This window comes from Carassius carassius, chromosome 43 (genome assembly GCF_963082965.1).
Source record: "Carassius carassius chromosome 43, fCarCar2.1, whole genome shotgun sequence".
NCBI classification, from domain to species: Eukaryota; Metazoa; Chordata; class Actinopteri; order Cypriniformes; family Cyprinidae; genus Carassius; species Carassius carassius.
In genome coordinates this window covers 10,004,082-10,030,142 of record NC_081797.1, presented here as the reverse complement: position 1 = coordinate 10,030,142, position 26,061 = coordinate 10,004,082, and the positions used below count along the sequence as shown (strand labels likewise).

Here is a 26,061-nt window from a genome sequence, read left to right as displayed (position 1 = left end):
CAAAAGGCAACACACAGCACTTGTTAAAACACACTAAACATGCTCATGCCTCCATCACCAGCAGGGTGGACTATTGTAATGGTCTCCTCACCAGAACATAGACAGCTGCAGCTCATCCAGAACGCTGCTGCCAGAATTCTGACTAGAACCAGAAAATCTAAGCATATCACACCAGTCCTCAGGTCCTTACACTGGCTTCCAGTTACATTTTAGATTGATTTTAAAGTACGTTTACTTGTTTATAAATCACTCAATGGATATGCTCACTGAATATAAACCTCACAGACCACTCCGATCATTAAGATCAGTTAGAAATACCAAGGGTTCACACAAAACAAGGGGGTCTGCTTTTAGCCATTATGCCGCCCGCAGCGGAAGCCAGCTTCCAGAAGAGATCAGATGTGCTAAATAGGGGTGTAACGGTACGCAAAAATCACGGTTCAGTATGTACCTCGGTTTTAACTTCACGGTTCGGTTCATTTTCGGTACAGTAAGGGAAAGAAATGCAAACATTAAACTGCAGGTTGTTTATTACTATAAACCTTTTTTTTTACAATTTGTTTACACTTTTTAATAAAAAAAAAAAAAAAAAATATATATATATATATATATATATATAAAAAATACTGCTGCAAAGTTCTCCACTAAAATACTCTGTCTCAAACCAATATCGTATAATAAAATAATGAAAAATATAAATAAATAACTATGATTACAGTGAAGCATTACCAATCCCAGCTTGTAGGCCTGCTCATTTAAAAAATATATATATATATAACTTTTCCAAAGTGTAAAGTGCAGCATCAACAGTTTCAGTTTTTAGACCTGCTCAGATTTCGTTATTGCGTTGGACCGATCAGAACTAAGAGCAAAGGTCTGTTTAAATGCCGACGGGAGCTGCGTTTGAATAACAATAGTTTTTTTCCTGGTTGTAGTGATGTTCACACTCGCGTGATGCCTTTTGAAAACCTTAGGCCGGTGACACACTGGCATATTGCACCTGTCAAACATAGTCTATTTTGCCGTCAATACTGTTGACGGTGTCCTTTATCAGTAGGCTTTATATTTATGCTCAACATGAAGTATAGATAATGTTGTCGTGAAGACAAGATCCTGGTCTGTCGGCGGTCTTCCTCTATGTCACCTACAGTAGCAGCAGCGCGTCAGCGCCGCGTCAGGCACGATTCTGGTGTGTAAAGACACAGAAAACACGAGGCAGCCGTCACGCAACTGACACGCAGCAAAAAACGCCACGCTCACGCCACGCAGCCAGTGTGTTGCCGGCCTAAGAATCAGCTGCAGGGCGGTATTTGCGCTGAATGCGGAGACTTCCGCCACTTAATATGTTCATTTGAAAACACGAAAATGTACTTATGTTCCGCATACAAAATATTGCATTCGGTCATTCGGTACACACGTGCACCCTACCAAAAGCCCTGTACCGAAACGGTCCGGTACGAATACACGTACCGTTACACCCCTAGTGCTAAAACAATAGTCACATTTAAATGCAGACTCAAAACTCATCTGTTTAGCTGTGCATTTACTGAATGAGCACTGTGCGATGTCGGAACTCATAGCACTCTATTTTATGTATAATCATTTTATATTTAATTTTATTATTAAATTAATTTTAAATCGATTTTTAAATCATTTTCAAAGTTTTAAATTCCTTATTTTATAGTTGTGATTTTTTTTTTTTATGATTTTACTTTCTTTTTTGTAAAGCACTTTGAATTACCATTGTGTATGAAATGTGCTACAGTATATAAATAAACCACTGAAGTTTTGTGAGCACACAGTAAGCAGGGATATACCATCATGTGTTAGTATTACTGACGCAATGCAACCTGAAGTTTAGCTTTTCACCTGAAGTTGAGGTGGTTTGCCAGTGAACAAGCAGCTCAGTTGCTGAGCACGCTCTTTAATGCTCTTTTTGTTGAACTGTCTAGTAATTTCAGCCTGCACTTTTCTCTGCAAAGTATTCAAAGGCAAAAGAGAAAGAAAGCATTACATGAAAGAAAGGAAGTAAAACTATCACTGTTTGTAGCAATAATAGGTAGGCAGAAATGTGATGGGTTTGGACTGATGCATCACAGCGTTCACCTGAATGACTTCCTTTTCCAGCTTCTGTAGGCACTGCAGCATGCCGCCCAGGGCTAAATCTGAGGGGTCTGCTGGCTGGAGCACTTTGAAGGGAATGTGAGGAGATCTGGGACGAGACTCACTGACTTGATAACTTGAGGGAATTCCAGTGAGCTGGAGAGTGTGATGAACGCTAGTGGTTTTATAGTCGGACTGGATCTCTGTGTGACCATGGCTGGACTGGATTTCTATACAGTGGTCAGAATGATGGGTCTCATTCTGCGTGTGAGATTCCAGCAGTCTTAGATAAGGAGAAGGCTGAAAGGACACAGGTGACAATTTGTCAAAGCTAAAGCCAGATTCACAAAATTATAAGGAATGAATGATATATTGGTGCCATATTGGATATCAGCAGATATATATATATTTTTTTATCGTCGTACTGGTAGATACTGGACATTTTTAAAATTTAACTTTTTTTTTTTTTTTGCAAATTTAAAAATACATTTTATATTTGAATTATTTTAAAATGTTTTCATTTGAATTATTTTAATAAATTTTTTTGTGTTTTTATTAAAGAAAGTTTTGAATTTCTTAATTATTTGGAAGGGAGGAGTTTGCTCCGAACTTGCGAAATTCTGAGAAAGTTACAATATTTTCTGACCTTAGATGCATTTGAAACCTGTTGTAGTGGACTCCAATACACTATTAGGACACTTTAAAATACATATTACCTGCTCTTTAACTATTTCCCTACCAGCATTCTTTTGAAAAGTTGCCAGCCACCGCCAGCAATTTTGATGATTTTCACTCGCATTATTCGCATTATTTTTAATATGCATCTGTTTACATAAGAGATCGCTTGTTTCTCCATCCTGTTCACGTGCGTTTTTGTTTGGGAGGTTTTGTACTCGTTCAGATGATGTGTAATAGCGCCCCCGAGTGTATAACAGTGAAAACACAAAAAGACATAAAAACTCATCTTTGGCGGGGAAGCGTTGTCTTCTAAAAGATGAGATAACTAATCAATTGCGGGAAAAAAGTTAATAGTCTATAAAATAGTCTTAAATAGTCTTTTTTAAAAAAGTCTAAATTCAAACTTTAAATAACTTCTAAAAATAATATACCACAAAAATGACATTTAATATGATTTACACAAGTTGTGTTGTGTTCCTGGATCAGCATCCTTTGGTGTTTCTGGAACATCAATGAATGGCTGAATGCAGAAAACACATACTGAATGATTGATTTTAGGAATGTTATTCTAGGAAATTATATTTATTAAATTACAAATTTAGTGACATGGTCTACTCGTGTAAATCACACTGTGTCGTGGATGTGCGTCAGGTTTGCAGTGGACAATGCACTGCTGCATGGGATTCTGGGTGATGTGGAATGACAGATCTTCCCCGCTGGCGGACCATACCTGCCATTTTGGTTTGGGTGGAGGGGGTGAAGGGGGTGCGGGCTGGTTCTTAGGTTTGGCAAAGCGCAGGTTTTCTGTCATGTCCAGAGATACAGGTTTGTCAGCCTCAGAATCAGACTAGTTTCGGTAACATTGCACCCGAGGAGATAGAATGAGATAGAAGATGCAGAAAAAAAAGGACAGAAAGCAAGAGAAAATCAGAGGGAAGCTAGAGAAGCCACAGAAAAAGCAAAGCAAAATGTAAGAGCAGAAAAACTGAATGAAACCGCATTAAATTCTTAAGACCACAGATTGGCTTATGATCAACAACTCGACTGCACTGCACAGAAAGTTCATTAGCTGTTCACAGTCAGTAATGAAGTATTAACACCCCATGAGTGACCTACATCCTTTAAGCCTATAATTGAGCAGCCAGACCATTTAATGACCACTGCTAATCTCAAAAAAGGAAAGCCCTCTGCAAAAAAAACAGCAGGACAATCACAATTACACTGCATTATTCTTCTAAATTAAAATGTTCTCTAAATAATATACCCATACTTTTTGAAAATCTGTATCAAATCTATCAAATTTAATATAGAAACAGTAGAAATGTTATTTGTTTTTGTTGGCTGTTTCTTTTAATTCGTTTTAGGCTAATCTTAGTTTTCTAAAATTGACTAGCAAAACATGTCATTTAAAAAAAAAAATTTTCCTCTGTTTTTACATTTAGATCATATAGTGCTCTCTAACCTACAGTGAATCTCAAAAAACATACTAATTTAATAACACGGTTAAAAAGAATCTTTAGCAAAATCTTAAAATAAATATCCATCCATCCTTTCATTATAATTGTGGTGTCTACATTCACTTGTAGCACCAATTTACTTTAAGTGTTTATTCTGAATTTACTAAGGAATAATCAAATTATTCATTGTTATTTACAAATGTTTTCATTTTAAATAATATTATTAAACTTGACTGAATTTTTATTATAATAAGAATTTTTTTATTTATTGAGAAAATCAAATTACAGTGGCATGCGAAAGTTTGGGAACCCCTTGCAGAATCTGTGAAAATAATTTTCCTACATGAAAATGTGAATAATTTTTCACCCCCCAGCTCTTAATGCATCTTGTTTCCTTCTGGAGCATCAGTGAACGTTTGCACCTTTTTTAATAGTTGTGTTTGAGTCCCTCAATTGTCCTCAGTGTGAAAAGCTGTACCTCAAAATCATACAGTCACTGATGGAAAGGGTTCAAATATGCAAAGATGCTGGAAAACTGAAGAATCTGCAGGACCTTAAAGATTTTTCTGAAGAACAGTTCTCAGTTTAACTGTTCAGAACAAACAAGGGACTCATGCACAACCATCACTAAACAGAAAGACAGTCGTGGATCATCAGGTAACAGCACACAGTATTAAGAACCAAGGGTTCCCAAACTTTTGAATGGGGTTATTTTAATAATTTCAGCTATTTTTCTTGTAGACTATATCTAAACATCTTTTATGTAAAATATCCTACTCAGGACAGTACTAAATACAAATAACATGCATTTAGTATGATCTCTCTTATTTTGTTAAAATTATTCACATTTTTACAGATTCTGAAAGAGGTTCCTAAACTTTCGCATGCCACTGTGCATTTAAAAAAGTATTTAAAATATTTTAATTTAAATTAAATTTAGGGCTGTCAGTTTAACACGTTAATTAGTTATGAAGAAATAATGCAATTAAAATATTGTAATGCAGTTAACGCACTGGCCCCACCCCCAAACCTGTACATCATCTTACATTTCATATTGTTGACTTGAGAAATACGATACAGGGCAACAACTCCATAAATGCAGTTATGCCCTAAAATTCAAGATATTGGTGCAAAAATGCCCCTGTATGAGTTTTTGTATAAGTTTAAATGTGATTTTATATAACAGTTCAGTAAATAAAAAGTTGATATCATGTAACACAGCAACACACCTGAGCAACAGTGGTGTTTACTGTAGTTTCTGAATGAATCTGCATTTTAAACAAATGGAGTGAACAATGATCCAAAGGCCCATTCATAAACACAGCCCTTTACCTCATTCCTAAAATCTTTGAACAAATCAAATGAATGAATGAATAAATGAATGAATGAATGACTCAAAGACATTTACTGCCACCTGCTGGCAGATTTAGTTTCTTATTTAGAGTATCATTTCATAAAAAGTAAAATGAAATCAATAAAAAAAAAAACATTAAATGTATACACGCAAAAAAAAAAAAAAGTAAATTCTATAATTTACTCACCCTTATGTCATTTCAAACCTTTCTTTAATTTAAGAAACTAACTTTAATTGTAATAAACATTGCTGAGATGTTTCTCAAATTATCTTCTTTTATATTCCAAATGTTTTAGGTGTAAGAAATGTTATGTTGAATCAAATAAAATATTTATTTCTAAAGCTACAATTTGTAATGTCTACTTGATACCATCTCATTTAACACAACAACAGCTTTACTAATAACCTTTTGTGGGTATTTTCACAAATTTATTTTTTATTTATTATTTTAATTAATCAACATGTAATTAATTAGATAAAATAATCTGTAATCGACTGACAGCCCTAATTAAATTATTTAAATTTATTTGTTTTTGTTGACTGGTTCATTTCAGGGTGATCTTAGTTTTCCAAAATTGACTAGCAAAACATTTGTCATTTTAAGTAATACAAATTATTCATTGGTAACACTTTAACTGTAAAGTCAATAACTCAATAACATTATTTAACACACTACATTTTAATATACTTTTTAAATGTACTGTTGTTATATTATTATGATTTCTTTAAAACTATAAATATACAAGTGTTATTCTTGTAAACTCATAATAAATTAATATATGGTAATGCATACCTGAATTCTAAATTTAGGATTTACAAATATATACATAGTCATACATAACATTAGTCTAGATTATAAAATGCTTTAAAAGTAAAGGAAAATTGTACTTAATGCATTATATCCACAACTTTTTCTACCAACAACCCACGAAAAAAAGAAAAAAGCCAAGCAAATTCACAGCATTAATCTTACATTTTCTTCTGTGACAAACAAAAGTAAAGTTTTGAAATGCACCATCATGCATCCAAATTGAAGTATTCTGCATCTGATGAAGCAGAAGATTTACTTTCGCTTCACAAAGACAGGTATTCATAAGGGATTACAGACACGGTTCAGGAGCTGGATTAGATCAGAGATCCCTGCTGCTCTTCTACTGACTCCAGAGTATCAGTGCCACATGAGCAGTTTACAGTCTCTCGGTTTCTGAAATACTAAAACAGCCAACTACAGGACAAATGAAGATACCACAAAGAGACTCAATATAGTTTCTGTTATCATTTTAGCAGCGAAGGAGATCTTAAGGATCATAAATGAAGTATAATGTCACTTGGTGGACACTGGCTGCTGTAAAGAAGAAAAGAGAAGCAGAGCCGTACCTGTCTGCGCACACCACAGCTTGGCGCATTCTCCTCAAACCTGGCCAGCAGCTGAGTTGCCATGGAGCGCACCTTATTTTCCTTCTGCTCCTCTCTCTCACCTACAGGGGGTGCACTATGATTGGACATTGGCTGGGGAAAGAAACTGACCAATTAGCACAGGCAAAAGCACTAAACTGTGGGTGTTTAGAAAGAAGACACATAGGACAAGCTAACATACCTCCTCCAGATGACTGCTGGCCTTCTTCCTCTTTTTGTTGTCATTGTCTTCCAATTTTTTATCAACCTTGTGATACAGAAGTGGTAGTGTTTTACACTTTATTAGGTTTAAATGTTGGCTCAGTTTACATTAGTTAAGTGAACAGGACAAAAACGCTACCTTTGGGATTCTCTTTCGAGGCATAGCGTGATTTAGTGAGCTGTAAAGAGAATGTGTGGTCTTTGATGGATATTCTTCATTATTTGCATCAATCTCTTTGGGTACACCTGCAAACATGATACAAAATTCTGGTTTAGTATCATACTCTGGTGTATGCCAATGCAAATGAACAGGAAATGCTAAACCAGTTTTAGCAGGACAACGCTAAAATGTACCTCTGATATTACAAATTATAATAATAAAATAAATGGATGAGAGTGTGTGTGTGCGCGTGTGTCTAATTATATATATATATATATATATATATATATATATATATATATATATATATATATATATATATATATATATATATTTTACACACACACACACATATATATATATATATATATCTATATACATACACACACGTACATATATATATATATATATATATTAGTGTTGTCAAAAGACCCGGTACTTCGGTAACAAGTTGGTACTAAAAAAAATGTAAATGTGACGGTAACGTTACCAGGTTTCTTTAAGTACCGGTAGTACCGAGGTCCCGTTCAAACCCGGTTCAGCGCTATGATTTCCGCGAAGCAGAAAACGAGGACGGAATCTCAAAATCCAGTCATGAAAATGACAAATTCCATGACTGTCCATATTAAAATGTAAGTTTCAAAGTTAGCATAAATTAATCAAATCAAATCTCCATATGGACCAGTATCTGTAAATGTTAAGCCGCAAAAGTTGTTTGAAATATGAATCAGTGTTCTGCGCGTCTCTGTGTGAATTAATGAATGGCAGAGACGTGCGGGTTTGTTTACTACATAGACTGAAGCGCATGACGCTTGCATTAATTTCAGCATCTGAACTTCAGAGTTCTCTCTCCATCAAGCGATCTGAACTTTTCAGTTCATCTCAATGTACGCACAGCGCACCTGTATTTGATGCTCTGTAAACTCTTTGTGAAGGAGCACGACTCACCGTCGCTTTACTGATAGCGCTGTTTCTCACACATGCAAAGAGAGAGAGAGAGCAAGAGTCTTACCACGCTGAATCGACACGCTATATGTAAACTATTCTTTGTTGTCTTCTCCTTTCAAAATAATAGAGTTCATTTAGAATTATTCATTTTCTTTTTTGAACAAGCAGAAGACATACTGGTTTCTCCGGTAGTGGGCGGAGCTAATGCGCAAATTGCAATTTCATTGGCTGGCGCTGATCTAGTACCTTCCCTGTTTTGATTTCAGCAAATCAGTTTGACCGAACGCAGACAACGTGATTAATATTCATCAACCCAGCAGCTCATCAATTCATAGTGCATTGTATATACATTAGTATGATAGTAGAATTAGTAGTAGTATTATCTTTTAATAATAATTAATATGATCTATTGCTATTTTTTTTACAAAAACCCTCAATGACCAAAAATATCTTAAGCATCACAACCAGTCTTAAGTTCAGTTAAAATGACAAAGATACATTCATTAGGCCTAAAAGTTAATTTTTACATAAAGGCATTGTGCTAGAAATATTACTATTATTTAGTAAAATGTATGTGATATTGCTACTACTGTTGAAAAAATTTATAAAATTTTATTTTTTAAAGAAATAAATCACAATATTTCTTCCATGTTTTAATTTTAATAGCAAATCCCCTTTATTTACCAAAAATAAAATGTTTTTAAATTTCATAAATTAAAAGACAAATTAAATTTGGGTGAAACTTGTTTACTGTTTTACATAATTATATAAATTGTAGAAATACTTTAAACACAATTGTAAACTATAAAGAATGGCACTGGTTTTATTTGTAGTGCTAAAAAGTTTTTTTTTTTTATTAGCATATTTTAGTGTTTTGCTTTGGTACCGAAATTGGTACCGAGAACAGTGGATTTTCACTGGTATCGGTACCGCCGAATACTGAAATTTTGGTACCGTGACAACACACACACACATATTATATATATATATATATACACACACACACACACACATATATATATATATATATATATACACACAATAATAGTTAATAGTGGTAGAAAAAAATGGAATATAAAATACATCTATAAAATAGAATGTAAAATGTTTTTAGTTTGAAAAATCTTAACAGTATTAAGATTGCATGCACTAATAAAAAACACTTCGTCAACAGCAAAATATTATGGTCTGGTCTACATATTAAATTATATTAATAAACACCCTGAACGATTAAAAAATGATGCTGCAGCTTAAGTGCTTTCAAAAGGTAATGTAACAATATCATTTTTTTTTTCAATTTCTTGTAAGCTGGAGAACGCTCAAAGTGAGAAAACACGTGCACAGCAGATGCACAAATCAGCTATGACACAAAGCTACATCTGCATGCCAACATTTTTAAAATGCCTTACTCCGAGTCATGCAGCACTATCCAGACCATTATATTCCTCAACATGACAGTTGCCTAATGCAGTGTTTAATCTATAGCAAATAAGTCTCATGACAAATTTTGAATTTGCTCAAATCATCAAAAACACACTTTAAATAGTGGCACTGGAGATCTTCCCACACTTAATTTAGAATAAAGTATATTTGAGAAGAGATTTGTTTTTGTTTTTAAATCCAGGCTTCATTTGAAGGCGCATAAGTACATTTATGACACATTTCAGACTTCAGAATTATCCTTCTTTCACACTTCATTTGGGTTATTATTGAGGTTCTACAGTATGGAAAGCTCTACCTGTGACGGATTGAGGTGAGTTGCGGAACATCTCGTAAAATTTAGAGAGGTAGAGCACCATAATGAGCTTGTCTGGCCCTCGTTCGGCATTCATTTCCTTTCCTGTGGTGACCGGCTGGATGCCAAACTCCCGCTCTGCCACGTCAAACGCCAACTGGTTGTTTTTTGCGCAGTCTGCCTCGTTCAGGGAGTCAAAATCTCTGGACAGATCAAAAAGAAACTAGAGAAGTGAGATACATAAGTAGATCAAATGAGAGAAAACAGGGAAAACAGCTTATCAGGCCTAAATGCCATTCCATTGCACTGAGAACCTTTGTTCTCGCAATCTGTATCCTTAGTGATGCATAATATTTGTCCAAAACCCTCTCACAGAATTGTGTGATGATTAGACAAGCTGATTTATGATGAATTGCATCTCGTTGACACATTTTCTTTCACATTTACAAGGAACCGCAAGATTTATGATATAAAATGTGAAAATTATGAAGTAATGGGTGATGTAGATCATGATGTAACCTCTGCATGTTTTTCTTCCTCTTTCTTTTGGTCAATTAAATGTCTACTTTCCTGTTGTTCCCTTTTGATATAATCACCTTATTGAAGTGAACTGAACTCCTTTCACTAAGCTGCAGAGGAACGAAATTGAAATATCAAAGCTATTGTTCTTAATGCCGCGTTCCAGGCAACCCGTGTTTTTCCCAACCCGTGAAAGTGCACTGGAACGGCAGTCAAACCCATGACTTCCCACCCGTGAACTCGTAATAGATCGATGTACTCAGAGTTCCGAGTTCTGACGTCACACAGCACATGAAACAACGATGGCAGCCCCTACGAATAATATTGCCTACAGATGCAGTGTTTGTGCAAGTGGTACACGTTGGAAAAACGATTTTAGGACAATGTAACATTGCAATATAAATAATAATCTTGCTACAATTCCTTGCGCTCAGGAAGTTTGGCGTGACTTGCCTGGAACGGTACAAAGTCGTGGTTTAAAATTGTGACTTACGAGTTCAAAAACCTGCCTGGAATGCAGCATAAGTACAACTTGTTTTGATGGCTTAGGGAAAAAGGTACCGCCACATGTGTGAGATCCAAGAGCCGCCAAATAATGGAGCATTTGTCAAACCGTATGAGGGTGTGATCATGGGACTGTATGATAGCCAGTTTGTGTGTTATGTCCTGCTCACATGAGGTCTGGCCGCTGGCGGTGAATGAGGGCACACAGAGCCAAGCCGCTCCTCCAGGAGGTCGTAAGGTCGGTCACATCCACTCGCCTGTAGCCCTGAGTCTGCTTCTGACACCACTGCAGCAGCCGGCTGGGACGCACCTCTGATTCTGACGTCAATACACACCATCATTAGGAGCTTTACAGTGAAACGTTTTTAAATTATGAAACTTGTAATCCAATATATATATTTATTCAGAGACTCATCATAATCGGAATTATGACAAATCAGATGGCTCTTTATAATACCCGCCAGTGACATACACTACTGTTCAAAAGTTTGGGTCAGTAAGATTTACATAATTCAATGTAAATTGGGATAATTGTAATATGTATATATCACGTATTAATAATAAATATTATATTATTGTTCTTTTAAAACAACAGTTTTAAAAACATATCATTTACAATATTACATTACAACAGAAAACAGTTTGTTTAAATTGTAATTTTTCACTATATTATTGTTTTTAATATATATATATATATATATATTAGTGATGTCAAATTATTAAATAGCAATTAATCATACACAAAAAAGTTTGTTTACAGTGTGTTTACTGTGTATATTTATTATGTATATATAATTACACATACATGAATGTATACATTTAAGAAAAATATGCTGTTTATATATTAAACATGTATACAAAATATACATTATATGAATTTAAATATACACATGTAAATATATGTAAATATTTTAAAAATAAATATTCTATGTGTATACACATACACAGGACACACACATCATGTAAACAAAAACTTACTTTGGATGCTATAAATTGTGATTAATCATTTGACAGCACTGATATATACAGCATGTATATATGCATACTAGGGGTGTAACTTAGAGACCCGCACCCACTAATATTAACATTAAAATGATTGACATGCGCAAGCTAGGCATAGTTTCTAATTATAACACGTGTTTAAAGGGTTGCACAATGTGGCCAATCACAGACTCAGCAGTTGATTTCTGGAACTGGAACGGAATTACTTTAATGCTGGACTTTTGCGGACGGGAGGGGGATAAAAAATTAATGTTGCGGGTGGGAGCGGGACCAGATAAAATAAATTTATGCGGGAGCAGACGGGCACAGGACAGAATCTTGCGGGAGTGAGACTCTAGTGTAACAATTCACAAAATTCACAGTTCGGTTCGACACGACACAGTGGTGTCATGGTTCGGTACATTCGGTACAGGGTTAATTGGTTACGTGACAATGTTGAAAATATTTCAGTTTTAAACCATGAAGGCGAGCCAATTAATCTCAGTAATCTCAATTAATTCTTAATCTCAGTAAATTCACTAAGCAGAAAGTGAAAGTAAAGACAGAATGACGGAGCTTTCGGCATCTGATGACACATATTCTCTCAGAGACTAATCGACTTGCATGTGCATATTTATTTGATAAAAAATACAGAAAAAAAAAAATGTTATTATTATAATATTATAATATAAACTATAATACTGTCATTTAAAATAACAGTTTATATTTTAATATACTTTAAAATATAATGTATTCATGTGATGCAAAGCAGAATTTTCAGCATCATTACTCCAGTCTTCAGTGTTACAAGGTCCTTAGAAATCATTCTAATATGCTGATTTATTATCAGTGTTGGAAACAGTTGTGCTACTAAAACCTCGGAGTCAGTAAATTTTTCTCTTTATTTTTAGTAAGTAATTAATACTTTTATTCAGCAAGGATGTGTTAAATGGATAAAAAGTGAAAGTAAAGGACTCATATTGTTAGAAAATATTTTAATTTTAAATACATGCCGTTCTTTTTAACTTTTTAATCATAGAAGAATCCAAAAAAACATGTCTTACTGATACCAAACTTTTGAACGGCAGTGTATATACAAATATATACACACACACACACACACACACACAAACATGTACATATATACTGTATATAGTGTGAGTGATCAGATTCACTACAAGTCCACACATGCTTTTGTTGACTCTTTCCGTCATGTAACATGAACTTTTTGATTGAGTATAGGGTGTGGGAATTATTGTTCCTGTGAGACCACATCCAGGTGAGCCAATATAAAACAAATATGGATCTTATGGCATCACTACATCCTATTTCCAGAATGAGATTTTAAGAGTTGGTTGAGTGAAAATAATGACACTATTCCTATATTGTAATTATAAAACGAGTTAAATTTTTCAATATGAAGTTTTTTAAACAGCTTTTGTGTCAACAGTAGCACAATCAAGGGGAATCATTACCTGATATTGCTCTCTTTTTCCATCAATTTTAAGTGGAAATGCAGAAATAAGACAGAATTGCAAGTTGTTGCAAACCAAATGCAGGCATAACTTGAATTTGCATTGATTCTTGTGGTTGCAGTCCCTGAAAGGACTGTTTCAACAAAAGATTATCAGGCAGTCAAATTTGCTGCCATCTTGTAAGACACACAATTCTGAACGTACCTCGTCTGGAGATGTTTACAGATCTGCGTGTGGGTCCACTGCGCTCCAGAGAACTCAAGTCCTGCTCGCCGTTAATGTACAGATGCCGCACCTGAGACAGGAAGTTTAGCATTTAGAGGAGGAAGACGGATGCATATAGATCTATATATGGGGATGATGTGCGTGAGTCTCACCTGATGTGGTCGTACGCAGGTGGAGTTGAGGTTGGGGTAACGTGTGGCTGGGTCTATGGTGTACTGCTCAAAGTTCTTTGAGATGTTTTCTGCAGTCGTCTGAGGCAGGAGCCTGTAGATGCTTTCCCTATGATAAACAAACAGAGAGGACATTGGGTCCAGACAAACAAATTAAATTATTAAAAAACATGGCCAAGTGTGTTCATTGGTTGATGGAGTGTGTTCGCACCTCTCTGACAGAAGATCAAGGGGCCCTTTGCCCTGAGCCCAACCCTTTATCATCCATGCTGTGTCAAAGGCAGCCAGAAACCCTCGAGCACATCCTGTACCCATGGGCCAGAAAGGCTGGAGACCAATGAGACCGAGAGAAAACATTGCATGTTTACAGGCTACTCTAAACAAAACACCGTACAGTCAAGTGGCATGTTGAAATAATCAGGAATATATACACTTAAAGTAAACTATCTTTTCCTCTGTTTAATTTCAGACGTACTGTGGGGACACAAAGTGTCAAAAAATAAATAAAATAAAACATTTAAATATTTTTAAACCACAAAATAAATGGAAATTTTGAAATGTTCAAACTTTTTTAAAAAAGAAACAAGTAAAAGTTAATTGAAAAATTGTTATATGCAGCTTAAGAGTTGCTGTTACTAATGCAAATAGGGGATAAAGATATCCTAATCTAATTATTATGATTACATACAATACATAATTCAGATATATGACAATACAATTGGATTTTTTTTTTAATTCTAATTCAATTAGAAAAACTAACTATATATGGCATATGATGACACCTACCTCCAGCAGACTATCTCCAACCAGTGCCACCAGCAGCTGATGGCCGCTCTTTTCCCTCACCAGCGCGGCGTTCTCTGAGGCGTACATGCAGGTAAAGTCAAACATAGCCACATCTGGCTGGCCGTAGTGGTTGATGGCATAATCCAAAGAAGGAAGCTGGTAGTTTGTGCCAAAATCTGCAGCCTCACGGGCGTAAGAGAGCAAAGCCTCTTGGTTCACGTTGTTGCTCGCCAACAGCCGTTCAGTCTCAATATAGTCCTGGGAAAGGAAAAAAACAGAGGAAACATACTTTTAAATGAAATATTATGAGCATATATATATATATATATATATATATATACACACACACACACATATATACATACACACTCTATTTTATGGTTTTATTTTATTCAATGTAATTTTTTTCATTGCTTTTTTTTATATATATTCTTTGAATTTTTATTGTATAAAAATTTTTATACATTTTTTAAATGCAATACATCTAAAAATACATTTTAGGACCACTGTGATAACGGATCAGTTTTAGGTGCATGTGCAGGATGTTGAGTAATCACAAACAAACCTAGCAAGTAATGTCAAAACAATAGGGCAAATTTGAAACTAACAAATTAAAGTTAAGTGGATTGCACAGCAGCAGCATCATCATCATCATTATTATTATGATGGTGTGATGAGCCAGGTTTTTAAAGGCTCCACTGTGAGTACACCCAACTTCTTGTCCAAGCTCTTGTTCTCTCCAGACTGGACTATTGTAATGCTCTATTGTAATGGCGGGTCTTCCTGCATGTACTGTCAAGCCTCTGCAATTGATCCAGAATGCAGCAGCGAGGGTTGTCTTCAATGAGCCAAAAAAAGCTCACGTTACCCCCTCCTCATCAGGTTACACTGGCTACCAGTAGCCGCTCGCATCAAATTCAAGGTACTGATGCTTGCCTACAAGACGACCACTGGCACGGCACCAACATACCTAAACTCACTAGTTTAATCTTATGTGCTCTCCAGAAGTTTGCGCTCTGCAAGTGCACCAACTTGTGGTGGCATCCGCAAAATCACTCTCACTGACCTTTTCCTGGACTGTGCCCAGCTGGTGGAGTCTTTACTCATTTTCAAGAAACATCTAAAGACTTATCTTTTTCGCCAGCACTTAACCAACTAATACTAGCACTTTTCCTTCTTTTCTTGTCTTTAATTAAAAAAAAAAAAAAAAAAAAAACCTGGCTATGCGTTCTGTACTGGACTAACTGAGACTTGTAAAAGCCTTTAAGATAAAAAAAGCGATAAAAAGAGTTAAAAGCGTCTGCTAAATGATTAAATGTAAATGTACTGGGGCCGCTGTCCAAGGGTGTGAGAGTTTAAAACTCCAGACAAACTCCAAAGACTTAAATCTTAAAGCTTCAATCACTCAGCTGCTGTGCTGTAATATCCTGTATCATACTCCATGTCTGACAGAGACGCCAACACAAAGCTTCCTGATAGTTTCTATTCACATTAAACATGAAAAAGTTCTAATGCATTCAGAGAGCAAAAGACTTTGTAATGTCTATCATAGGATGACTAATATTCGCCGTAGGGCACACAAATGCTTGTTTTTACATAATGGTGTGGACCATTGTTTGATACTGTTTGAAGATTAAGCTCATAATAAAAGACCAACTCCAATCCTAACCTTGCTGCTAAAAGAAGTCAAAAATAAAAAATAATTAAAGCTAAACTAAAAAATAAATGACACCAAATACTACCATGATGTGTACATGCTCTACAAATGAATATACAAATCTATAAAATGATTTAATATTACTCATATTTACTTACATTGATGATCACACCCTTGTCCAGCAAGCTCTGTTTCTTTGCAGTCATGACAAAGTAGTGCGTGTTGTCCTTGTAATAGACAATGTTTTCCAAATCAATGCCTGTACAAAAGATAAATGAGGCCCATTAGCATGATTGTGCGACTGATTTGTAGCTGGTGTGGTGTGTACGATGAATTAAGCTCTATTATTAACTTTGATGAGGGCATATTCAAAATGGATTACAATGCAGTTTTGCTCACTTTTAGGAGTGGAACTATTACACACTGATGCTAATGTGTCCGGATTTGTATAATGTAATTTGTATTTAAGAAACATTAAGGAACGTGTCATCATTTTTAAAGAACACCGCTTTTGTTTCGGTCATGCAGGAGCTTCACCACACCTGTCTCCTCCCTGAGCTCCAAGAAGAACTTCTGATTGAAGATGAAGGCCACTCCACTGATCTCCTCCACTTTGGCCTCAGCTGTCGTGTTGCGATTGACAAAGTTTGCAGTGATGGCGATAGCTAGTTTACCTCTGAACTCCTTTCTCTTGAAGCCTGGAGTAGAGAGTATTGCTCACATTTGTTCAAAGTATTTAAATATTTAAAATAAATAATTGTATTAATTGTTTTTACTGATATGTATAAGATAAGACACAAGGTGCTTTAAAACAGTCAACAGTTTTTTGTTGTTTTCTTTTAAATCAATAGATAAGGTAATTGCTAAGGCAGCATATATTTGCAAAAATAAAAGGGCAAGACCTTTCAGGTCAAGCTGACCAGTGCAAAACAAGTGTTTTCATAACAAGTTGCACAATTCTGTCTTTGCACCTTTCTGTGTGAAAAAAGCAACATAATATATTTTCTTTTCAAGGTAGCACTTATACACCAAGTGTTTGTTTACTACCACTATCCCACATAAAAACAATTCATGTGTCAAGTCTGGGTGTAACTTAGCACAGCATGATTCAAAGGTCTCTTGTTCTAACTTGGAGAGCCAATTTAAGTGTGATCTAGGATCTGCCTTTCTGCTCGATGTCTGCGACACTGTGTCAGCAGGGAGCAATGAAATGGGTCCCGCTCCACCCCTGCTGTAGTGAGCTAACCAACTTCCTGTTAAACACAAAGAGCTGACCCGTGTTCTCAAGGAATGGCAGACTGAATGTAGGACAGAGAGTTTTAGCAAACTGGAGTCACTGGGGCAATTTTCCTGACTGAGTGAGCATGTTAAAGCCTTTTAGCAGGTTTATTACGCTTGAGAGAGAGACAAATCTTATAAGATGAAAAGATTCCAGTCTTAAAGGGCTAAATATGTGCCATTCACAAAGACATTTGCACAGTGTATTTTTTCTGATAAAGTGTTCCAAGATGTTAGTTTGGTCCACCATATGATGTCTGGCAAACAAAACCAAAAAACATACCATACAAACAACATCCCACCTAATATTACCAAGTTTATGAGTATACTTTTATATTGTAATAATTTCAGGAGCAATCTTTAAATGAATGTAGAAACAACATAGAACAAGTATTATTTTATATATATATATATATATATATATATATATATATATATATGGTGTGGTTATTTATATATATATATATATAAATATATATGCGTGGTTTGATGACACTAAGGAGGAGCGTGGAATGACGGGATTTGTTGTCTTCTACCCAACCGCTGACGGCCATCAATCAGACGATATGAAAACTATTACCACTTGTTCAACAAATATATATACTTGTGTACATTCAAACACAATAATTGGGCATACATAGCAAACGTGAGTTCAATGATTTGCGCAAGTAGATTACATCACTTCACTTGAAGCACTTCATACGTTTCAAAGGCTTTTATCGACAATTACATGACATTTATGCAAAGAGTCAGTATTTGCAGTGTTGGCCCTTCTTTTTCAGGACCTCTGCAATTCGACTGGGCATGCTCTCAATCAACTTCTGGGCCAAATCCTGACTGATAGCAACCCATTCTTTCATAATCACTTCTTGGAGTTTGTCAGAATTAGTGGGTTTTTGTTTCTCCACCCGCCTCTTGAGGATTGACCACAAGTTCTCAATGGGATTAAGATCTGGGGAGTTTCCAGGTCATGGACCCAAAATTTCAACATTGTGGTCCCTGAGCCACTTGGTTATCACTTTTACCTTATGGCACGGTGCTCCATCGTGCTGGAAAATGCATTGTTCTTCACCAAACTGTTGTTGGATTGTTGGAAGAAGTTGCTGTTGGAGGGTGTTTTGTTACCATTCTTTGTTCATGGCTGTGGTTTTGGGCAGAATTGTGAGTGAGCTCACTCCCTTGGATGAGAAGCAACCCCACACATGAATGGTGTCAGGATGCTTTACTGTTGGCATGACACAGGACTGATGGTAGCGCTCACATTTTCTTCTCCGGACAAGCCTTTTTCCAGATGCCCCAAACAATCGGAAAGGGGCTTCATTGGAGAATATGACTTTGCCCCAGTCCTCAGCAGTCCATTCACTATACTTTCTGCAGAAGATCAATCTGTCCCTGATGTTTTTTTTGGAGAGAAGTGGCTTCTTTGTTGCCCTTCTTGACACCAGGCCATCTTCCAGAAGTCTTGGCCTCACTGTGCGTGCAGATGCGCTCACACCTGCCTGCTGCCATTCCTGAGCAAGCTCTGCACTGGTGCCACTCCGATCCCGCAGCTGAATCCTCTTTAGGAGACGATCCTGGCGCTTGCTGGACTTTCTTGGACGCCCTGAAGCCTTCTTTACAAGAATTTAACCTCTTTCCTTGAAGTTCTTGATAATCCTATAAATTGTTGATTTAGGTGCAATCTTAGTAGCCACAATATCCTTGCCTGTGAAGCCATTTTTATGCAACGCAATGATGGCTGCACGCGTTTCTTTGCAGGTCACCATGGTAAACAATGGAAGAACAATGATTTCAAGCATCACCCTCCTTTTAACATGTCAAGCCATTCTAACCCAATCAGCCTGACATAATGATCTCCAGCCTTGTGCTCGTCAACATTCTCACCTGAGTTAACAAGACGATTACTGAAATGATCTCAGCAGGTCCTTTAATGACAGCAATGAAATGCAATGGAAAGGTTTTTTGGGGATTAAGTTAATTTTCATGGCAAAGAAGGACTATGCAATTCATCTGATCACTCTTCATAACATTCTGGAGTATATGCAAATTGCTATTATAAAAACTTAAGCAGCAACTTTTCCAATTTCCAGTATTTATGTAATTCTCAAAACATTTTGGCCACGACTGTAGGCTACAGGAGCACAGCATAGAGTGCCCTCTCACGGCTGTAGACTGTAATCTTTTCTCTTGGTTCATGTCAAATTAATTTTGATAAATAAGTCGCACCTGACTATAAGTTGCAGGACCAGCCAAACTATGAAAAGAAGTGCGACTTATAGTCCAGAAAATACAGTAATGTCATATCCTTATCTGTAAATGTCACAAATTCACGCAAGACCTCCAATTTTTGAATAAAGGCCCGCCCTGACAGTCTGTGAAAGTTGAAGTCTTTACCGAAAGAGTGCCGGCATGGCGGGTTGTACGTTAAACAGACTGAACACACAGAGGCGAGGGAGACAATATTCAGCGCAAAAAAAAAAAACATTCATTTTGCTGAAATACCTGTTGTTTAACATTTATATTTAGGTTTAAAAGTCAACATGCAGTGAGAGTAATTTATGAGAGTAGGAACTGTGAAGGGACAGCAGCGTGTAATTGTCTGAATATAATTATCAGATGCTTTTACAGGATGAAGAAATTACAGTAAGAGGAGACTGACTCTGGTTTTATTTGTCTTAATTATCTTTGTTTTCATTTTTGAGCTAGAGATTTAAACTATTCACTATATAGCCTACAGTGATTAACAAAATTATTAAAACAAAATTATGTAAGGTTTAGAACCAATTTATTTTAAGTTTGTGCCACTGCTGTTCTTTACTAACAGTATTGGTAATTACCAATATAATTTTTTAGCTTTCTGTATTGGTTAGACCTCCAATATGCGTAAACTTTTTATTAACAGTAGTAAGCTATTTTTAATGCAATAATATAATTATTGCTGTTATCTGTGAAAGGCAGAAAACAAAATTGTCAAGTGTTTTATAGTGTATTATTATTATAATACACAATTAGTCAAAAAGAACAAACAATGCTAGCAAGCATGCAAGCGGTTATCAAAAGCAAATTGTTATTATGTGAATAAATACTATTTAGTTGTTTCAGTTTGTTATTTGTCCAAAAATTACAATAACATTTATAGAATAAATTTTCTTTTGACTGATTGACAAAATATTTGTGTTTTGTCTTATGACAGGTGGTCTAATTAATTGTTAAGCACTGTATGTTTTCATAGTATTCAGTTGACACATTTGTTTTAAGGACATTGGGTATAATGTGGAATAGTGTGTTTTTGTTAGTAAATTTAGGGGTTTTATTTAAATTAATCAGAAAAATATAAATCAGCCAACTAATCGATTATTAAAATAATCATTAGGTGCAGCCCTAAAACGTGCCTCACATAAAGTCCTCCTGTAGCGAATCCATGTATTTTTAAGAAAAATATCCATATTTCAAATGTAATAAACTTTTGTGTCACTTACCCTATCTGTCATACACGGAAGCCATTCCAGCAGATGACGTAGGACGTATGTCTCACGTGCACGCCTCTGAGATATGCTAGTTTCAAGAGTTTGTTTACAGGAGCAAAGGAAGCAAAGTTTGCTTACTTTAGCAAAGGAAAACCAGTCTCCTCTTGGCTTATATCGAAATCCTCCAACATTTTTCTTTACAAATCCCTGGTTTATACTTCTAATTTGTGACTGCCATTTAGTTTTGTACTCTCTACGCATTCATCACTAATCACGCAACGCCGACGTCCTACGTCATCCACCAGAACGGCTTCTGCATACCACAGTTACATGAAGTGAGAGAAAAGTGTTTATTACATTTGAAATATGGATATTTTTCTTACAAAAACACATGGACACTCTACAAAAGGCACATATTACTATGGATGTGCACAATTTTTTTGACGTCTTGTGGACTGTTCAACATAAACATCCGCCCACTGCAATGATAATGCTTGGAATACCAAGGACAATTTTTTATAAAACTCAGATTGGATTCGTCTGAAAGAAGTCAGCCAGCTAGGATGCCTCAAGGGCGAGTAAAAAAAACAGGCTAATTTAAATTTTGGGGGTTTAACTAACCCTTTAAATATTTTTAACACCGTTAAAACTGGAAAAATTAAGAGCATGCACTGACAGACTAATTTTGACAGCACTGATATATATATTTATATAATGAAATATAATAAGAAATATAATGATATATAGCAAATATCCTGGGAATAAAACCCTTGAAATTGGCCATCATTTGCAAATATATGCTGCATAAGCAAATACCTTTTCATTTACTGTAACCATCAGGTTCTGCAAGTTGAATTCCGGGAATATTTCAGGCAAGATTAATATTGATTCCTTAGGATATGTTTGTTTAAAAGATAACAATTTCATTGCAAACAGAGTTCCTTCATTTACGCAAGGATAAGATGCACACATAACACAATTAACCTCAGATGATTTATGGAAACAGAAAAACGCCTACATTTCAAACCCAAGCCAGTTAGAAACTATGAAGGGTGAAATGGAAAATGTTATTTTTAGTTTTATATAAACAGCGTACATATTTGCTTACCATCAAGAGTGTTTCTCCTTCCATCTGCTCCAATGATCACATCAAACTCGTAGTCTGAGATGAGGTGATCGGCCGGCCGGACCTCTACCCTCCATCCAGGCCCTGGAATGCAGACATCTGGTCAAAGAGGCTCAAAGGAAAACAAAATAATTTGGCCTTTCTTTTGTTTACTGCAGCTTCAAAAGTACAGCCAACTCAGTGTGTGAAGCCACAAGGGAAAAAAGCTTACTTGTATCTGGAAACACAACCTTCATGTTCCATCCATGTGTGACGCCTGTATAATTTGACAAGGCCAACGATGCTCTTTTGATCAGCAATGCATAGCAGTAGAGGCGCTATAGACCATAATGACCCCCGACTTTATATATAGTACAGAACTGAGGGTTTATCATTTGCACAATGCAGACTGGTGAGTGCCATTGACGTGGAGGAATGGCGCAAACCTTCTCGGTATCAGTCGTGTATGTGCATCAAGGGTACATAGTGAGAAGGTGTCAGTTTTCATGATCTGGTTTAGCCCTGCTTTTGCTTCCATAAATTCATTAGGATCTTGAAGTAAGAAGTTACAACAATACCTGGGTAAACTGACATTCAACCAATGTTAGGCCCATTGTAGGTGTTAAAATGACACTTAAAGAGAAAATTATAAGCTTTCCCTAACCAGCTTTGTTAAATAGGCTGCAAGAAAAATAGCCCAGAGCATAAACAGAGAAGATAAATTTGAAAACCAGTCTACAGCTTCTTTCAGTCTGTGATCTCATTCCTAAACACAATGTCCTGGGTGTCCGTGGGGATATGCACGTAGGGCGACTTGCAAAAGGGTTTGTAAATCTGCCAAGAAATGACATAAGATAATGACATAAAGTAATGATTACCCAACCCTTTCCAGACCACCTGAGGTGTAAAGAAATCAGATGACAGTCTGTCTTGCACATATTTATAGTTATTTAATGGCTGTGTGGGATTATATGATGATGTCTGGGTGATCCACGCTTCTCAGGTCTGTCAGGGTGTATTGTGGACAGTAAATGTGAGCTACCTGTAAGAGACACTATGCTCAATGTTGTCCTCAAAGCTAGATGTCTTGATGATTGGCCAATTACCATCAGTGCCTTTGTCCTCAGGTGGCTCGAGAAGCTTGGCAAACTCAACGTTGACGTGCACCTCAACCCCAACAATGAGAGCAATCTTTAACAGCATGAGTTGCAGCTGACGAATACCTGAAAATAGAAGAAAGTCACCACTAGGAAGGAAACCCATTCATACTGTTCATTTTGTCATGTACTAGTACTGAGGATGTGATGGTGCTGGTACAAGGCCATTACAGTAATGTTGATATTAGACATGTGTCGGAATTCAATAATGCGATATATCATGGTAATGAACATGCACAACATTTTTTTTATCATGGGCACCTTTAAAATACCACGATTTGACCGTGTTGGCATTGCATGTGCACATATTCATTGTAAACAGCGCAGCCTGTTCATTATTAAAATAAAACATAGAATTAACAATACAGATAAAATGTAACAATCAATTTAAATAGTCTGTAGTCTGTGCCGTATAGCATGTTCACGCCACTGTGGCACATTTTTGTTTATGATGTTTCATTTCTGTCAATGTTGGAAAGTACAGAGCCAAGTTAAAGGTGCTACAGAATGCAAAAATCACTTTGATAAGGTGTTTGAACACAGTTGTGTGGCTACAGTGTGTGAAAACAACCAGCCTATAATGGTAAAAATCTACTCACTCATTGTTTTATAATTCCAAAAAAAATCATAAACGGTCTCTCTACACAAGCAGTTCCAGACTATGACGACATACAGGTGCTGGTCATATAATTAAAATATCATCAAAAAGTTGATTTCACTAATTCCATTCAAAAAGTTAAACTTCTATATTATATTCATTCATTACACACAGACTGATATATTTCAAATGTTTATTTCTTTTAATTTTGATGATTATAACTGACAACTAAGGAAAATCCACATTGTGCAGCATGAACTTAAATTATCAGGCAGCAGCCAGCAGCCAGTATCTTTAAAGAGATAAGCATGGAAAAAGACATTTGCATAATCCCAGCTACTCTAAATGCTTTACATCTCATTTGGTTGGGTTGGACTGTTCCTATCTCAGGGACCATAAAGAGGAACTTTATAAGACTTGAAATATGTTCAGTTTGCAGAGCATGAAATAAAAAGAACATCAGTGTGTCTAAAAAAAGGTTTTCCATCAAGCTCACACAACATCTGATGAAACCATATCTTGTTTTCCTGTTATGGTATGGCTCTGTGACTAGAAGGGATATCAGTGAGGAGTATCTGTAACTAAATTTTGGTTTCTGGTTAGTATGAAGACAGATTCGACCTACTGATGTGGTCTATAGATCCAGCACAGAACTTTCCATAAAACTTCTTGGCTCCAAGGTCCCTGAGGTCTTGGATGGTGTAAGGCCAAAGGTGCAGGACATTGTTCCTGGAGAAGGTGTCTCTTTTTTCAATCACCACCACCTTGGCACCAAGCAAAGCCAGCTCTATGGCAGTCCGAAAGCCGCAGGGACCACCACCAATGATGAGACACTGTGGAAACAAACAAGTTTGGCATCATTTAACGGACTTATGTAAATGACACTGTTGGGCATTTTTATGGAGATATTACAAGTGGAAGCAAAGACTCACTCCAAACACATCTACTTCTTGACCAATCAAAAACAATTTGTGCATGCTCATTCTTCTGGCATATTCAAATGTTATGATTTCAACTCCCCACTTGTCACTTAAAAGCCAATCCAAGCAAGTTTAAACAAACCAGGACTGGGTGACGTCTCTACTTGTCTCTCTCAACAAAGCAGGGATTTATGACTGTAGTTTCTTAGAAACATATGACAAGTGTTATAGTATACTTGACCTAATATGGTGTACAAACTCTCATAAACATCCATAAAAGGCTGGTTCAAAAGTGGTCATAAAATGGCAAAAACACTTTAATCACACTTTTATTACCTGTGATTATATGGAAAGAGAACAAAATTAATTGCTGAACTAACCTGGTGGCGTTTAGACGGAAAGACAATTTCAATTAAATGTCAGTTTGATCATTAGTTTGACCAAACATTTTCACATTAGAGGTGTTTGAATAAGGTGCATTTATAAAATGAACTCTTTAAGCTTAAATATGGAATTCATATGAAGATGAACGAAGGTCTTACGGGCATGACATGAGGGTGAGTAATTCATGACAGGATTAAACATTTTGGGTGAACTATCCCTTTAAGAGAAATTAATTTTTCCAATTCAAAAAATTCAGGAATGTTACTGTATGTTTTCCTTTGAACATGAACAACTTTAGTTCTGTGCAACTAACCAAACTGCTTTGACAGGAATCACAATTTCTGCCATCATTCTTTATCTTATTGTTTGACTTATGATCCCAACTTCCTGTAAGACGAGTCTGTGTGCACTATAGTCTCAGCTTCAGATACCACTGTAGGCTTCTGTGTCCTTACATTACTACTTTTGAAGACATTTAGAAAGGCGTTTCTGTGCCAGAGCAATGCTGACCTGCTTTCAAAAGCCAAGCTTTAGGATAAATCTTACTGTCTTTCAAGAATGGAAGACCACCAGCATAGAACAATCTGAAAAAAGGGCATGTCTGGGAAGCACAGTAATTACTCAGATTATTAACAACAAACTGGATTTAAGTTGCCTTTTTATTGTAAATTTTGCTCTCCACATCCATTTAAAACCAAAAAAGTTTGGTGCCAATGATGCCATGATATTGTGACATCAAGACAAGACCAAACATCATTGACAGCTGTGCAGAGTACGAACGAC

The 26,061-nt window shown here is 36.1% G+C and overlaps 1 protein-coding gene across 5 annotated transcripts in view; it reads right to left on the bottom strand.

The window, feature by feature from the left end:
• mical2b (microtubule associated monooxygenase, calponin and LIM domain containing 2b) overlaps nt 1-26,061 on the bottom strand; it is a 60,421-nt gene that overhangs the window by 25,717 nt on the left and 8,643 nt on the right. For 3 of the 5 annotated variants that reach the window (XM_059536751.1, XM_059536752.1, XM_059536754.1), the window contains exons 3-16: nt 24,600-24,807; nt 23,326-23,442; nt 22,223-22,324; nt 16,912-17,067; nt 16,528-16,628; nt 14,713-14,970; nt 14,138-14,253; nt 13,909-14,035; nt 13,736-13,826; nt 11,246-11,393; nt 10,056-10,255; nt 7,349-7,455; nt 7,190-7,255; nt 6,970-7,101 (exon numbers count right to left, since the gene is read on the bottom strand). In XM_059536751.1, the coding sequence (XP_059392734.1) occupies nt 6,970-7,101; nt 7,190-7,255; nt 7,349-7,455; nt 10,056-10,255; nt 11,246-11,393; nt 13,736-13,826; nt 13,909-14,035; nt 14,138-14,253; nt 14,713-14,970; nt 16,528-16,628; nt 16,912-17,067; nt 22,223-22,324; nt 23,326-23,442; nt 24,600-24,807 (1,929 nt within the window). Of the gene's footprint in view, nt 1-1,869; nt 1,975-2,106; nt 2,404-3,511; nt 3,629-6,969; nt 7,102-7,189; nt 7,256-7,348; nt 7,456-10,055; nt 10,256-11,245; nt 11,394-13,735; nt 13,827-13,908; nt 14,036-14,137; nt 14,254-14,712; nt 14,971-16,527; nt 16,629-16,911; nt 17,068-22,222; nt 22,325-23,325; nt 23,443-24,599; nt 24,808-26,061 lie in introns of all 5 variants that reach the window. The other 2 variants (XM_059536750.1, XM_059536753.1) reach the window with 1 other exon arrangement.